Here is a 17,455-nt window from a genome sequence, read left to right on the forward strand (position 1 = left end):
AAGTTTATACCTAGTCATTCTGTATCTAAATAAATCCCTGATTAGTTGTTACCTACTTATCCTTCTGTCTTTTACCACAGATCCCCCCCTGCACAGCCAAAATGCTTGAAATATCAGTCTGTTCTGTTGAGGAATATTTCTGCCCTTGATGCAGCTATGACACCTTAATTTCTCAAACTGTCAAGGCCTGAGATGAAGAGTTTGCTGAAACTTCTTTGTATGAGCTGATAGCTCTATCTGGTGAACTTGTGCAGGGTGGCACATACGAAGTAAAAGGCATGTTGTGGTATTGCTGGGTTTTCTTAGGCAGCATCAGTGCTATTTATTAAAATAGGAGGAAGTCTTCTCTTAAAATCCAGGGTTATGAGTGAAATTAGTGATTTTTATGCAAGGGATACAAATATTCTTCAACAGTAGTAATTTGTGTGTGTGTGTGTGTGTTCCCATCAGAAAAGGAGTGTGAGACATGTTTCTGGGAGACAATGCCAGTGCATTGCCACAGCTTGAAAAACAAATGGTACTCACGGAATTAGCCTAATGTAATGTAGCAGCTGAAGCTGTGATGCATGTGAATGTGTCTGTAGGGCTTACTGAAGGGCTCTGGTCTTGCTGATCTCCCATGTATTTCTGAGCTTATGCCTTAATAAATGGGGTATATTGTGTCCTGTTTTCCAGTGCTTCCTGATAGAAGTCCTGTTGGCCAGTATTTATGAATGAAAGGGAATGAGTGCTGTGATAGAAAGCCATGCAGTTGCACAAAATGAGGTTTGATGTCTTCTGAGCAGGTTCTGTATCACACATTAGAATAGATGAAGAGGTCTTAGTATGCCAGGCAAAGTAATTGAAGTGAGATCTGGCTTTTGTTTTCTGTGATTTTGTACTTCTCCTTTAGATCATGAATTTTCCTTTCTCTGAAGGTGTTGTTACTCTGTCATGTGTCGATCTGTTCTCTGGCAGAATACAATCACTATGGCAAGAGAAGAAGTTAGATGTATTTAAAGAATTATTGTTCAAAATGCAAATTTCTTCTCATATGGGTGGATGAAAAAGGGGGAATCCCAAAGCACTGCTTAACAGCTCAGTCCTTTGGATACAAGTCCCTCCCTTAAAGCTATTTATGGCTGTATTTTTCTTTGTAAAATTGTAAAAAGAACTCTGTACAAAGGTACCATCATATTAAATGGGAGACAGTGGCATCCAGCCATGCTATTTTTAGGCTATTGTGCTCTTAACTTGCTGATCTGAGTGTTCTGGACAGTGAGCGGGGGAGACCTCGTACTAGAAATGCCTGCTCATGGAGTTGAATCTAGTCTGAAAACAGAACGAATAGCAAACTTGGCTGTCAGAAACGCAGGTCAGAGTTGTACCTGAAGTGACTATTACTAAGTAAAAAGTGTGATTAAAGCACAATGCCTGCAACGTAGACTTTTACTCGAAAGCTGGCAGTTAGCTCTGGCTTTTGTCCTGCTCAGGTTGAGTAACTGAAATCTATGCGGTCTGTTCTGTATGGGCTAAGAAAAGAAGGAGAAAAAAACTGATTGTCTGTTCTGTGATGGCAATGGGAAAAATGCCAGTTGTCCTCAGTTAAGTTTCTTCCAATAGTTCTTAAGCTTTTCCTAAATGCTGTGACAACCCCTCCATCTGAGCAAGTAGTATAGTTTTAGAAACCTTCAGAAAGGAAATTGCCTTATACTTGGTGAATTTTGGATTATTTAACTCATCTATTAATCTGATACTACCTCAGATAGTAAAGGCTGCAATAAGGCATCTCGTATGTAATTTTCACCCTGGCCTCTTTGTGCCATGTGCAGCTTTCATCTTTTCTTGACTTCCACTATGACTGGAGCTGTGGCTAGAGTTGAGTTCCAGTACTACTTCAACAGTTCCACCTATTTGCGGCAGAGCAATGCCACCTTGACTCTTCTAGCACAGAACTGTAGAGCTGCACCACGAACCAGATGCAGGAACCACTCTAGGCTCTGGAAGAACAAAGTCCTTGAGGTAAATCAGTTCCTGGTGTGCTGACATTAAGCCCAAGTTACCTGTACCATGAAACCACTGCACTGGTTACGTGGAAGTACAAATTGGATGCACGTTTGTTGGTTGCACTTGGTTGCTGGCTTGTTGCAGTGTTTCAAGCAGTGTAAGTGACAGCTGAAAGGAAACTAAGGAAAGGCACACAGCTTCATGGTTAGTGTGACCAGTTAGCTGATACAGCCCTATATTTGGTGCAACGTGGCAGTAAATGTTAGGGGATGGATAAATATCAGTTGCCCAATGCGGTGGCTGCTGCTCAGCTGTGTAATATTTTTGTATGTTTTGTGCAGGGTGATTGGTTTTACTATTTAGACAATTCAGTAATTTCTTTGGGATCATGTAAGCTGGCTTCCCTCCTGATTGAAAAGACACAACAACAGAACTGGAATCGCACTGGGGTTAAAACAAAGTAGCACCTTTGAATCCTTGGCTAAATTTAAGTGCATTGCAGAAGACCAGGAATGTAGCTTTGCCACAGGGAACATTATACTTATACCTCTTTTGCAGAAAACTTGTCCCTAAATACCCTGTTTGTTTGGACAGGCTTTAGCTTTAGGTTAAATTCCCCATCAAACCACAGTAAGGGTATTGTGTAATTTTGAACACTTAAATTAGACATGGTGCATCATTCTAAATAGAACAACACATCATCCATGATAATCACAATGTTCTTGGAAGTTAAGTTGAATTCAAGATGCCCTAACCAGAAGTGATGATGATGATGATCCTTTTATTTATTAACATCTAGGAACCCTAATATTAGAGCAGGACCTCCCTGAGCATTAGGCCTAGGCAGAACTGTAGCATTATGAGCTAATTAAAATTCTACATGGTGCTGTTTACAAAAACAAATTATAACGTGTTTTGTGCTTACTGTCAGTTCTCAGCAACAGGTGTTTTGTTAGCAAGAAGCTGTCTATTTTGGGAACTCGTGTTAAAGCGGCTTTTATCTCTTCTGGGTTTGATATGCTTAAAATAAGTGAAACTTATGCTGTATTGTGAGCAGATTACTTATTCACTGAATATCAAAAGAAGCGATTACTGAATCTGTTTCTATTCTTTTAGTAATTATATGGGTAATCTTGTAAGTGTTTGAATCTTTCCTACGTATTATTTTTATCAGTTTGTAAATCCAAACCTGTTTTGAAACGGCATGAAAGTAAGTTTATGGAGTTGCCCTCCATGTACGGCCCTTAAACTTGGGTCTGGTATCGTAAAGGAATGTAGGGAATTTTAGGATCTTCTAATTTTACCCAACCCCTGATTTCTGAAATGGCTGAGTGCGCTGTGTGGTGCCAAGGCAAGCCAAATGTGGCTTTGTCTTGCCTGTTTCAGAGTAGCTGTCTTGTCATTTCTGGAGCACTTTGAGAATTTATTTGAAACCTGACAGATTACTGACATGCCTTCTTTTAATTTATAGAGCTGTGATAGAAATATGGAGAGTAACTTGAGGGTTCCTGCAGGATTCTTTGGCTCCAGGCACCTCAATGCCAAAGCAGGGCTATGAGATAGCACTCTCTAGAGTTTGTGCCGGGGAAGAAGAGGGCTCAGCAAGCAGTGCCTGCAGCTCCTGCAGCTTGACACCGGTTCTGCTACGCATGGTGGAAACTGGTTTGTGCGAGCTGAGGTGGGGGGAGGCTGGAAAGCAATTACTGAGATGGTTTGGTTTTCTAATGGGTGTAACTTCTCAATCGTTGTTCCTCCTGAGCAGGCGCCTGAGCAGCACTGCCTAAAACTTGTGCTCTTTTGTTCATGTTTATGTATCCTATCACCAAAATAACTTCACGTAAGGTTTCTGTGGCAGTCCGGTCACAGAGACAGCCATCTTCCAAAAATGAACCTGCTACCTCTAGTCTCAAATCATAGGTGAACTGGGTAGGCTAAGTTAAGCAAGTACACCTTCACGTTTTGGGAGAAAGAAGCCTTTGTGTCTCCTTGGCTTGTGTGCTGACTGAGGGTGGTTTGGGTAGGACAGCGTGACCAGTGGGGTGCTGGCCGGTGTCCTCCCTGCGTTCCTCAGATATGCCTCTTGGACTTCTCCCAGAGATAGCAATACAAAAGCAGCTTCCAGAAACATGACCTGCTCTTTTCTCTTGCTTACTTTTCTTGGTCTGTAATTCATTCAAAAGTTGTCTTTTGCTCTGTACAAAATAACTGTAGTTACTGTGTTGCTCTTGGTGCTTTCAATGTTTAACTAGTTATCTTTATTGAAGGTCCCTGTCCTGTGTTACTGTAAACAAGTGTGTCCTGCTCCAAGGGCTGCTTGCTATTTTTTTCTCTTGAATGGGAGAAGTGATTTTTGTTCTCTGCATTTTTTTTAATTTTTTATTTTTAAATGTAGGTTGACCTCTCCGAAAAGGCAGCTTTGTCAGCTTAGATTTTCTAACAGTCATCACTGAAGAGGCCAAAGCTTTGAGCTAGCGGTGGTGCTTCTAAAAGCTGCTAGGTACTTCTCTGCGCTGGAGTTTCCTGTGTTACCTGGGACTGTCTTCAAGGGTATTGTGCTGCTAGGGGAGAAGAATTAAAGAAGCAGCTGTTGGGTTTTCTGCCAGACTGGTGTCTCTTTGAATTTCACAAAGTTTGGATCATGCCATACGCAAGGGCCTAAAGCTAATAAAGCTGTGGTGTTAATCTTGATGAACTAAGAAATCCAAACATTATTTTTAGTACATCTAAACACATAAACCTTGGTATCTTGAGTTGTATTTTGCTGCTTTAGTCTTTGTGTGAAACACATCCAAGATAGGAAGATTCTTGAAGTTTTTAAATGCAATACTCTATAGTCTTGTAAGGTGCTGCTGGGGTAACATCTGGTACCAAAGGCCTGTAGCTCTCTGTGGCAGCTTTCTGGAATTCCAACACTCATGAAACAACTTTTGTCTGTGCTCTACCTCTTAGAAATCCTGTGTAAATGGCATCTGATTCCTTGTACTAGTCAGTAAACCACACCTCTTACCATTCTCATTGTTTTTAGGATTGAGCTTTCAGTAGAGTTGTGAACATCATGGGATTGCCACTTTATTTGGTATGGTGAAGGTAGTAAAAGGTTTGGAAACAAGAACAACTTGCTTCTGTTGTCCACTTGTAGACGTACTTAGTGGTCACTGGAAGTAACTTGATGTGTTTGTGTGAGGGGAATGAGTTTCTAAAGTATCTTGTTTTACAGAAGCTAATCTTTGGTTCTCGTAATCCGTACTTTGCAAGGGTTGAACGTGGCCACAAGTAAACAAAGTAACAGCTATTAATAGTGTATGCAGACAAGCATGGAAAGCTGAATCCTTATCAACGATCTTCTTAAGACCAGTATTGAATCTGCACCTTTATTCTTTCCTACTAAGAGCAAAGAGGTAGTCCTGAAATGTTTTCTTGTTCCTCGTGTAACCTTGAGTAGGACAGCAGGCAGCTGAAGTTAACAATGTAAACTCCTTAACACTGGAGGCTTTGTCTATACCCAGTGTTCCTGGGTTGTGCAATGATGTAACGCTGTTAGTAGGGTACTCTGCCTCAGAGCAGTTATGAAAGTTGCTGATGTTCCTTCCCTTTGTAAGACCTGTGCTCTGTGCTTTCTGTCCACCTTCTGTCTCTGAGACTGCACTTTGTTGTGGCTTCCTCTACCAGTGTGATTCTGAGCTGTGTGAGTAAACAGTCTTGCTCCCGTCTTAAAGCTGGGATTTATGCTGTAGGGTGAGCGTAGCTTTCTTGAGGGTCCAGACTTCACTTTTAATTATAATTTTTGTATTGAAAGATCTGAACTAGCTAGCTACTTGGAATTAGAATTGGAGAAAAGACTTCCTATAACTCTTTCCATTTTTTTTGGTAAAGTTTCTGCAGGGAGTGTCTAATATAAGTGCTTGTTTTTATCCTAAAATAAGTCTATGCATGAAACAAAAATAAAAAGCTGTTCAACAGGAATAGACTGGAACACAAGTAGATATTAGATGACTTGTCAAGTGAGTTGCAAGAACACGTTACGCAAGTCTTTGGTCACTAGTTTGAATATTATGTTTTCAATATTAAGCCATTACATAAAATCTGCTTCAGTAGCTCAAGTTGCAATTTAAAGCTGCATTCAGTTCTGAGCAGAAGGGGGACTCAGGGCCTACTGGAGTCAACTGAAAGCTTTAAAACGCAGGGATTCTCTGGGTGTTGAAGTTAGATAACTCCCGTGTTTTGAAAAATGCAGCAGCTGTGTGTTCTGCTGCTACATGAACAAAGAGGTCACTGCCCTTACAGATCTGCTTGCACAGTTGGTCCTTAACCATATTCACTTTTTTTTAACCCAGAGCGTTCTGATGAAACTGGGTCAGAGTGTAACTCTGCGTGCAGCTACGCTGGCAAATCTGAACCAGCTGGAGTGTTTTAGCCAGGGTGAGCTGTAGATGAAATGACATGTCTGACTGCAACCAGAAAGCTGGGCTGAGCCTTAATGACTGAGGCCCCTATTCAAATCTGCCAGTTCTTCTTGGCTCCCTAGCAAGTTGCTGGGACATGGCAATGCCTTAAAGCAGCTACAAGTATCTGCTCTGTGAATGTAAATTGGAGCCTTTTGGGAGAGAGCAGAAGAGTAAAGAGAAAGCAGGACTATTTTGTAACTCTCTATTGATTCACACTTCTAGGGCTTTATACCCTGAGCAACGTCCTGCTTTCAGCATGACACCTGAGCAGCCATTCCCTGTTTCTGTGGGTTCTGCAGGGGACTGGTATCCTCTAACACAGCCCTTTGGAAATTTATGCAGCAAGATTCGACAGAGCTCTTTGCTTAGGCCTTTATTTGCCATTTGTTTTTGAAATTCCTGTGGAGGAATGCATTTCCTATTTATTACTTTTCGTACTAACGTGCCTTTTTCCTATGGTGATACAGGTGGCATTAGATAAGCGTGCCAGCATGTGCTATAGAAGTAAATGCATTTTTAGTCTACCCAACTTCTTATCTCACTTTTGTTTGGGACTGGGATGAAGGTTTGTACGTTTAAGCAGCACAATTTCCATTTTTATAGTTACATCCTTGCTTCGTTAGCACAAGGGGAAGATGACCATTAGCACTGGTGCTTGTTAAATCAGCATTGAACCGTTCCATTATAAAGGTGATTATGATAGAGGAGGGAATATTCTAATCACTTGTTTAAGAATTGGACTCATCCTTTAAGTGATTTGAGATGAGTGTCAGTTGAAATCTGTCAGTGCACTGATCCATCGTCCTTGACAGTGAGGAGAGGAGCCTGAACTAAATGCTCTGCTTTCTCTTTGAGGAGTATTTTTGAAGCTGGCGTTGGAGCGCTTCAGACTGCGTTTGGGTTTGCTACCGCAGCCAAAGCAGCCGAGTGCTGCTGGGTGGTCTCCTTAGCTTCAGCGTTGGCATTTGGGAGGGATCCTTTTCAGACCAGTAACGGATTTTAGGAGCGTACTTCAGGGGTGGTTGATGGGGCAGGGATGGCAAACACAAGCTCTCAACTTAAAGTGCCAGTGGTGGAGTAGGAATTGCCTGTGCACTGTGCACCTCCTGGAGATTTTCCTCAGTGTAGACAGTGTTGAACAGGACAACAAAAATGGTAATTAGAAAAGGTTTAGAAGGAAAACAGAATAAATGCCATTCAATTGGACATCCCAGAATGGAAAGGGAGTTTAAGGAGAACTTGAATTTGGGATCTTTTCCTTAGGGGAAGACAGATAAAGAGAGAGCTGACTGCAGAGGTAGGATTTTTTCTCTTCTTGTTGAGAGGAAGGGGGGAAAAAAAAGATTATTTCTAAACCGTGTGTGTTTAATCCTACTAAATGCTGCTCTCTGATCTTACTGATTAATGATTCAAGCCTGTAAAGCTAGAGTATTGGTTATTTGAAACTCGTATCATATAAACATTTTAATTAATAAAAAAAAGAAAAAGCCGAGTATCATGGTGCTTGCTCCATGGGGAAAGGACGTGCGTAAGTATTTTATTACTTGCTTTGTGGAGTATTGGAAGAGGCATCTCTCCTCACAGTGAGCCTGACGTCCAGCAGATTTAACCAGCTCTCATGTTTCCACAGCCTCAGCTCTGTATATGTGTTATGATTATAATCACTAATGTCCTTTATATGGTTCCTCGTGGTTGCTGCTTGGTATGCAGAGTAATTGACCCTCTGCGGACGTGTGCTGGAGCGGAGGGAATGGTGGGACCTGTGTCAGCAGGCTAGTGTGAGATTTCAGTGAGTCAGGCCTCACAGATACAGGAAGGTATCTGTATATGGCAAGGCTAACAGAAATGGGCAGATTTTGCTCTGAATTGGTAGGAAAAGAGGGATTTAGCATGGTAGCACACAGCGCTGCAGACTTATACTGGCAACAAAGAGTATTTTTGAATTGAGCAGTAATAAAAATTACCAGAGGTAATCTCAGCTTAAGTTTAGCAATTTCTAGCTAATGCAAAAAGAGGCCGTCTCCTCCATAATCTTCAGCAAAGTGGATGTTCTGGGGTTGTGTTAGGGGAAGATTGTGTAAGGCTCTTGGCCTTCCCTCTAGTACACTTCCCTCGCATTAGTGCTCGTATGACTGGTTATACAGCTATACCATAAAGCACAGCAGGTAACATGCTTAAAATATTGTAAAAAGTGTTGTTTTTTTAAAGATGAATCAATTCTACATTCAGAGTATCAGGGTGACCCTATGAGCATTGTGCTAGCACAGCTTGCAGGGAACAGGCAGAGCCTGGAAACCCCTCCAGCAGTGTTAAAAGCTCCACGCTTGTTCTGTGACACCTCCAAGGGGGACATATACGCAGCCACATTGGTCCCAAGACCTTACTGTCACTGCAGCTATGGAGTTTCTTCCAGTTTTGTACTCAAGCCAAGCTGGGAGACCAGACTTGAAAGTACAGCTAGGGTATGTGCTTGGCATGTGTTGTACAGCAGCTTAATCCCCAGTAATGGCCTGCTGCCACTCGAAGGGGCTGTCCTGTTTTTAACCTTGTCACTTCCTTTGTGCCCTGTGTTGGTTCTCGAGTTGGTCATCTGTCAGATCTGCAGGCTCTCCAGTCCAGCAGCATAAATATTGCTGTTTTTCCATCGGATGAACGAGCTGCTCTGACTCACCTCGTGATTGCCGGCTCCAGTGCAGAGGAAGGGGTGGGAAGGCGCAGCGGGGGCCGGGGTTGTGCAGGCAGGATTACCCCTTTCACAGCCCTGCTAAGGTGCAATTTCCCTGACAGCCCCCCATTACATGTGATGGTTGGGCTCGGCGACGTCGTGGGTCTTCCTGCCTTAGGAATTAGAGACAGTTTTGAAGCACATCTTCTGAAGTTGAGCCTGGAGCTGGAGGGGGGAGGTCTTTGCTCCCCCCAAACATCTGTTCAGGGATCAGTTCAGCGGCTGCTCCCAGAGCACGGTAGCAGGCCTACCCTGCAGTGCTTGCTGCTGTCTGACTCCTGCCCGAGTTGTGGGGTAGGAATGCCACCGAGGCATGGCACTTGGATCTCAACTCCCTTGTATTCTGAACGCCTGCTTTTGGCTGATGGTTTTCCTAAGGCTTTCAGCCCGCTCAGTTGCTGGAACAAGTGGTTCCCCGTGTGCCTTCAGCTGCTGTCTCCCACCCTAACCCCTCTCTTGTGCCCAGCAAGTGTAACAGATACAACTCGTTTGAGTGGCTGGTTTGCTAAGGCTGATAAATTTGATCCGTTTCAGTGCCTGTTTGTACTGAAAGGGAGGGAACAGCATGGGAGAGGGAGTGAGAAGCTCGGCAACAAGAGCTTATTGTGCTGGTTTGGCATTCTGTGGCTTTAGGGTTTAGGTAGATCAGATCAAGCATCTCACCCCGGAGCTCACAGGCTGCTAAAAGGGGTGGTCCCCCGTGTGGCATCCCGCCTGTTTGCATGCCATCCTTCACATCCCTTCCCAAGTTTTTCCCCTGAGCGTGGTGCTTGTTTATGTTGGTTTGTGTGCATGGACTGATTGAGCTCACTGCCCTGCCAGAAGAATTGTGATGGCTTTCCTTCTCTTCCTGGCTTGGGGATCTGGTTTGTGGGTCAGTGCAGGTCCTGGTGAGCAGCAGAGCTGGTGGGGGCAGTGTATGTGATGGCCCCCTTCTGAATGCCACAAGCTATTGTAGAGGTTCAACCCCGTTCTCATTCGACTTCCTAACATTGCATCAGTTCAATACTCTTTTCTCCATTTTTATCCCCAAAATATTAGCAACCAATACAGGATCTTCCGTTTCCTGTGGCTTTCCTTAGAACTCTTCAGAAGAATCCCTGGCACTTCCCTTGGAGATCTGAGTGTTCTGGAGCTTCCTGCCATTGGTTTGTGCTTTGCCTGGTGGCTGGATCCACTGCTTAATGAACTCGGGAGCTGGCTGAGCTGGAACTCAGTCCAGCTTTTCTTGTTCTTCTTCTGGGCATCCTTGTGCACCTTTCACAATTTGTTTATTGAACTGGGGCAGGCTCTAAGTCCGTGTTAGAAATTGTTATTGTGTGATTGCTTTAGCACCTGGTCCCTTCAGCAAGAGTTGTGTTGGGGAATAAGAAAATAAGCAGTAACTGGTGCTGTTACTGAGTTCCTGCATGCTGCTTGAAGCTAACTGTTGAGCAGGAACCATGGTAAATTTTGAAAGTCAGTATGGTAGAGTTTTTTAATCTGCTGCTGTCTAAAATTAAAAGGTGTAATACTTGCCTTGTGACACCGAATCTCTATTAGCCATTGAAATACTCTGTCCAAAATGTTTTTTAATTAGTCGTTCAGTCTTAAATGTACTATGCCAGGAGTGACTTGTGTAAGGTTTCACCTTTAAAGTGGTTTGAGTTACCAAAGCAGAGAAAACCCGTGTTAATTTCAGCTAAGCCATTTGAGTGAAGTGTAATGTTGGGCTCAGCCAGCATAAGAATTGAATTCCCACATGCGTTACTTGCAGCTTTGTTTGAAAGGGTTATCTGGAGAAAGGCAGGCATGAAAGTGCTCTTTTAGCCACAAGTATAATACTTCAGCAAAATCAAATTTAGCTGCAATTTGAGGTCAATGGGGGCTTTGTGTGTCAAAAAATCAAATGCTTTTATATTGGGGTGGGAGAGTGCAGTCAAACAGATGAAATAAGCTTCAACCTGCAATTAAGGTTAATAAAATACCGAGATTTTTTTGTCTTCCTACCTGTATATCTCCCTTGTCTTATATGTAGTTTATGGTTCTTAGAGCAGAGCACCTTACTGGCCAGGTTCTGTGTTGCTCCTAGCTTTGCAACCCAGAGATTTACTTCTGAGGTATCAATTTCCTATGCTTTTGGGAAATAACAACAAAATGCAACGGTTGTGGGTGTGAGAGGAGCTGAGGATATTTGTCTAAAAACAAAATAATGGGAAACTTGTTAGCATTTGGCTTCAAATGCATCTTATGTAAAAGGAAATGTTTTTACCCTGGTGTACTTCTGACTGTGGTTTAATTTAGTTTTATAACTTGGCAACTGGTAAAATATGCAAATATCTTGAAACCTCTTTCCCTCTGGATTTTCTTATCTCTGCTTTTGATATATATATACTGATATTACTTGAAGCATTGATTAGCAGTGATACTGATAATTTATCTTTGTTTTGACTTGCAAGGATTAAAGTCGTCTATGCTTCAATCTAATTTTTAATTGGGAGTGTTAAATGGTAGACCTAAATTGATCTTGAATGGAATAATTAATATGTTGAGATACTTAGTTTCTTAGTGAGAAACTTTTTTCTTTCACAACTGGTAAAAAATAAATAAATCTCAGCGAGTGACAGATGTCAATAACTCATCTACAAGTTGGACCATTAGAGAATAGGAGGTTCAAATACCATTGAAGAGGGGTGTTTGTGGTAATTCTGTTAAGAAGGTTTAAGGTTATCCATAAATGTCTCTTCTAGAAGATCTTGATGAGCCTTAGGGAAATCCAGATTTCCAAACACGAACTGTAAAAGTTTTTCCTGAGGCCTCTAAATGAAATTTCTCAATTTCAGGTGTGTAGAAGAAGGGAAAATGGCTCAAGAAACCAACCGTAGCCAAGTGCCTATGCTTTGTTCCACTGGTTGCGGATTTTATGGGAACCCTCGTACAAATGGCATGTGTTCAGTGTGCTACAAAGAACATCTTCAAAGGCAGAACAGTAATGGTAGAATTAGTCCTCCTGGTAAGTAATGCTATTGTAGTGCTGTTTGAAATTTGAAATGGAAAGTTAGGCTGTAGCTTGATTCTTGACCATGTCCAGATACTAAATACGCTTGAAAGAATAGGAGCATTAGAGCAAACCACTCTATCCTATTCAAGTATTTTACCTGCTAGATTAAACTTGGGTGAAATGTTCACAGTGCAGTTGTGCTGTGATTAATCTGCTTAGAACTTGTTAATATACTTTGCTTTGATACATGTATGTTATGTTGTTTCCAATGTCATGATAAAAATGCAGGAAAGCACTACATCAACACATTTCCTGAAATTACTGACAATAGAGAGAACATCTAGCTTGGGGAATGTTTGTGAAAAACATTTAATATACAGGCATCTAGGTTTGTAGCCTGATGCTAAAAGATTAACTTCCCCTTCTTTTGAAAAGTTTCTCCTAATGTCATAGTTTGTTATCCTTGTTTGGCCCAATATACTTTGGTACAAAGCAGATTGTGTTTATTTCTGTGGGTTGGGGAACTCTTCCTATACTGCTCCCCAGGAGTAAGCTAGGAGATCTCTTTCCCCCTTAAAATTCATGGCAGTTCTCTCAGAAAGAGGAACCCTGTCTCTATTTTACCTTCACTATGATGTTTCTGCTTGGGGAAGAAGAGAGAGGAAGTGCTTCCCTTTGGAACCTGACATGTCTCTTCTGGCTCAGCTGGATACTGACACCAAGAATCTCATGTTGTGTTCCTCAAGACTTCCTCAACTTTTAATATTAACTTCTAATATTTAAGCAATATATTTCATTGCTTGAAATCTGGGGTTCTAGGTTCTACAACTTTAGAATGGATCCTAAGGTGATGTTAGGGTTCAGTAATACTGTTTCTCACAGATCCATCTTGTTTTATTTAATAAAACTTATGTCAGAAAAATTGAGTTAATCCTGAGAAGGCTGTTTGTAGACACTTGAGGTAGCAGAAAATAGTAACTATTTTAAAGCTCCATCTCTACGGTTTTGTGTTGTGGAACTTGTGGGGGCTTGGGGCTTGGAACATGTTCAAAACATGGCCAAGCAAAATTACTTCTTGTAAAATTATTTTTCATTATGGTATTGACTGAGATTCAGTTACTTTCCTGGCTCATGTCACAGAGGTCGAAGAATAATTGCACTGTGTAATTTATGTAATCCCAGGAAGTAGTGTACCACATTTTTACATTAGTGTCTTCCTTCCAGCAACTTCTGTCAGTAGTATAACTGAGTCCTTACCAGTTCAATGCACAGAAGGCAGTGCCCAAGAAACTCAGTCAACTTTAGATTCTACATCAACTCCATCTATGCAGCCAAGGTAAGTGGTTTCTGGTTTTTTTTTGTACATAAAAATGTTTTAATCAGCATGATGAAATTAACTATGCTCTGACTCTGCATAATTAAATGCCAAGACCTGGATTAGGAAAACATGCAAGATTTAACTGAGAAATTTAAAGCATGGGATCTCAGTAAATAGTGGCCTATCTGTTAGCTACATCTTGCATTCAAATGCAAATTTGCCTTTAGAATTTAGCCTCAAATAGGAGTATTGCCAGCTTCATGCTGTTCTACAAAGACTTGTCTGGCTAGTCTTCCGGCTCTGCAATGTGCAGTTGGTTGTATATTTACCAAAGGAGAGCTCTTTCCATCCCAGAAATTTGAGGGTTTTGTAAAATGGCAGAAAGCTATTGACTAGTACTCTCGTAAATAAACGTATGATAATGTGTTAAGGAATAGTTGTTTCACAAAAAGTGGAACATACAGAGGAAAAGATGTCTGACTCTTAGTACAAGTGGTACCGCTGAACTGATGTCTTATTAAACAACTAATTTCCAACCTGATTACTCAAGGAGAGGTAACAGCCTGTTGTAAATCCCTCAGACTTAAAGTGCTTTCCATTTGTGAAAGCTAAATATTTATTTGGTAGCTGCATTTCAGTTTAGGAAGACATAACCAACAGGAACTTTTTTTTAAAGTGCTTTGGAAATTTTTGCAGTGAAAAACATTAGTTACACTATGGAAGCTAAATGAAAGTATGTAATAAGGGACAGGCCAAGGGTAAGCAGGATCTGATTTCATCTGTTATTGTTGACTGATTCTGTTCAGACTGTTTTCTGCTCCTTAGCTTTTTATAGGAGGTGTTATCTCATGCTTGGGTCCTGCGTATGAACTGAGTGCTAGGTGCCATGCTTGATGCTATATTCGATCTTTCTATTCTGGGATTTCTAATTGAGGTAGAAAGTATATATCTTACCCTGCTATAACACTTAATCTGTATTTAAAAAGAAACACCTGTTATATATATATATTTATACATAGATAATTGTATATATACATATATAAAATCATCTAGGTCAACGCACAGAGGTGAACCAATTACAGTGCCTTGGGCTTGTTTTCCCACCTAACCTTTACAGTATTCACTTTTTTTAAAAAGTATTTTTTTGATCACTAGCTCAGTTACAGAAGAAAATATGGATGGCGGCTCTGAGACTTGCATTTTAAAAAATCAGTATTGCTTGTTCTTTTTTCCAAAGTAAAAGTAGGGGCTCTGGTCGTACTTCAGAGTTATGATACACTGAGGAAATGTCTGCTAAATTGAAAATGAACTTTCGTAGGTGACCTAGTCTGCAGTTCAAGACCTCTATGTAACACTTGGCAATTAAAATTACAGCTCTGGTGCCCTGGTTGCATCATGGACTACTAGTAGGGCTTTGTTGGTTCATAGACTGCTGGGTAATCTGATTTCTTGGATTCAGAGTGAATCCCTGAGAGGAAGGTGAGAAATAAATTGGACAGGTGGATCGTTTTACCCCTCACTTGGGCCTTGTCCCACAGCACAAGTGCTGCTGAACAGTTTGTCTGCAACTGCTAGAATTAAATCTGTCTCCCGTAACTGTCCAGGGTATTCACCTCTGAGTTTTCAGACACACTGATTTTAGCTGACAAGGTTGAGAAATCTGGCCACCACTGCTTTTCACTGCAAAAATGTAAGGGGTTCCGCATACAACTGCGGATTCTTTATTGCTGGAAACATTGACATGCTGCAATTTTCTTGTTCACTGGAATCACTGGAATACCAGAAGTAGCTCCTCTACAATTATCTCGATGGCGTATGTTAGAAATCTTTGCGAATGTTGCATTGTTGCTTCTGTGTGGAAGGATAGCATGCCAAACTACAAAAAGGGGGGGGGGGGAGAAGAGGCAAACGTTTTTTGGTAGTTGAACTGACTTACTATATTCACTATGAATGCAGTGAATGCAAAAATGTTCAATTTTTCATCAGCTCAGCTTGTCTGGTATTCTTAGCGTAACACTTTTTTTTTTTTTTTTTAGTGGTTACTAAAGCAACTTCAGAGTGAAAAGTTTTGGCATGCTCTCTTGTCAAGACTTAAAGTATTTTTTTAATGAATGCTCTTAGGGTATGGATGTGCCTTCTTTAAAAATAACTTTTTTTTCCCCTCTAGCCCTGTGTCAAGTCAGTCACTTTTAACAGAATCTGTAGCATCATCCCAACCGGATAGTACGGCTGTGGACAAAACAGTACCTGAGACAGAAGACTTGCAAGGTTGGTGCCTAGTTCTCAGAGATGGATCTTATGAATAATGTTTTTAAATCTGTGTTCATAATACACTCCTGTTGGAATGATGGCTCATTCTCAAAACCAAATGTTCTGTGAAATCAGATGGCAAAATAAGCATTTTTTAATATATGAGCCTTAAACTGGAAATTTCTAACTTGAATTGTGGATTTCAGTATCTGTTGCAGCAGGTTTATTAATTGGGGTTGGAAATGCACATCATAAATAAACCTATTGTTAGGTCTTTATGCCACAGCTGCTGCATGCAGATAGAGCTCTGACTATATATTACTTCCCAAAATAGTCATTTTCAAGTAGGGCAAATATCACAGAAGTTTAAGCATATTTGTTAAAGAGGGTGCTATGTCATAGCTAAGAACAGTGTTATTCTCTAGTATAAACATGAAATGCGTACAAAAGAGCCTTTCACCTAAGAATTTTATTGGCTCTGGTGTAATATTTTAAACCACTGAAATTAATGTTACCAAAGATAAAATTACAGAACTATGCACTCTGGTTGCTTGAAGGAAAATAACTGAGTGGATCACTTCAACTATATAGGCCTAAAATCCTTATTGTTCTTACAATGTAAAGTGTTTTTTTCCTCATTGATTCTTATGTACAGGCTTGCAGAGCTTAAAACTATAGTGTTTGATAGCATTTATTAGCAAAATGCAAAAATAACAGTATACCAAGTCTGCTCAGGCCTGTAATCTACAGATGTTAAAAAAGTTATTTTAAGGTAAGTCAGTAAGTATTCTGCTTTTTCTTTTGCTGACACAGCTAAAGCTTCAGTGAGTAGAGCTCTGTTTCTATGGACTTGTCTTTAAATAGTTGTTTGGGTTTTCCCATAAATAGAACATACAATTACACTTAAAGCTGATAAATACGATTTTTGTTGAACTTCCAGTATTGCAGATATTATACTGAACATGAATTCTCCCTTTTTATAAAGCAAAATAGTAAAGTCATTGTTTGTGACTGTTACCTCCTCGGTGCTGAGTAAAGGCCACATCATTGGTCACACAAACAGTAGCTGTGAAACTCAGAGAAAAGGTTGTAATGCTAATGCCATTTTGTACTAGCCTTTGAGAAGTCAGTTATTGAACAAATGCTTGTTTAGTCTTGAAGATGTATTCTGGATGTATGTTCTAATAGCTGTTACTTAGATTTCTGGAGCTGAAAGCTTTTGTTGCCTCAGCTTTCACAATGCACACAAGGCATGCTCTTAATACATAGATCAATGACATCTGACCCTACCTGGTTTGACAGAAGAGCAAGGGCTGAAAAGGCTTATGCTTCTCAAGTCATATATATTTGCCCAGTGGAGGTAGATTTGCAAGGTATGCTTTCAGCTGATACACCACTTAGTAATAAAAATAGTTTTACTTTCAGCTTAGCACTATAGAGAAACTGGGATGTGCTGCGTATCAACTGTAACCTAGCTCCTATGCAGGTATATCCCTTGCAGGGGACCTCAGAAGTAGAACAAGCACTGCAGATACACAAATTTGCTACTACAGGTTTATTCTGGTATTGACATAACATGTATCAGGCAATATAATGTCAATTTTTGTAAGCTGTTTTTCCTTTGACCGTCATGTTTTTTTCTCCCTCACTACTTCAAAAGTTTCCACAACCTGTTAGTCTCATGATCTTCGTTTTCCATCCAGTGCCTGAATTAATGTCTCTGTTTACATATGTATCTTGCTTGCTCGGCT

The 17,455-nt window shown here is 40.8% G+C and overlaps 1 protein-coding gene across 4 annotated transcripts in view; it reads left to right on the top strand.

The window, feature by feature from the left end:
* The window catches only part of ZFAND6 (zinc finger AN1-type containing 6), a 37,570-nt gene that overhangs the window by 11,812 nt on the left and 8,303 nt on the right, over positions 1 to 17,455 (top strand). For all 4 annotated transcript variants that reach the window (XM_084531908.1, XM_084531909.1, XM_084531910.1 and 1 more), the window contains 3 exons: positions 11,979 to 12,148; positions 13,361 to 13,472; positions 15,622 to 15,722. In XM_084531908.1, coding sequence (XP_084388034.1) covers positions 11,998 to 12,148; positions 13,361 to 13,472; positions 15,622 to 15,722 — 364 coding nt within the window. In that variant the 5' untranslated portion in view covers positions 11,979 to 11,997. The remainder of the gene's footprint in view (positions 1 to 11,978; positions 12,149 to 13,360; positions 13,473 to 15,621; positions 15,723 to 17,455) is intronic.

The sequence above is a fragment of the Aythya ferina genome (genome assembly GCF_964211825.1).
Source record: "Aythya ferina genome assembly, chromosome: 11".
In the NCBI taxonomy this organism is placed as follows: Eukaryota; Metazoa; Chordata; class Aves; order Anseriformes; family Anatidae; genus Aythya; species Aythya ferina.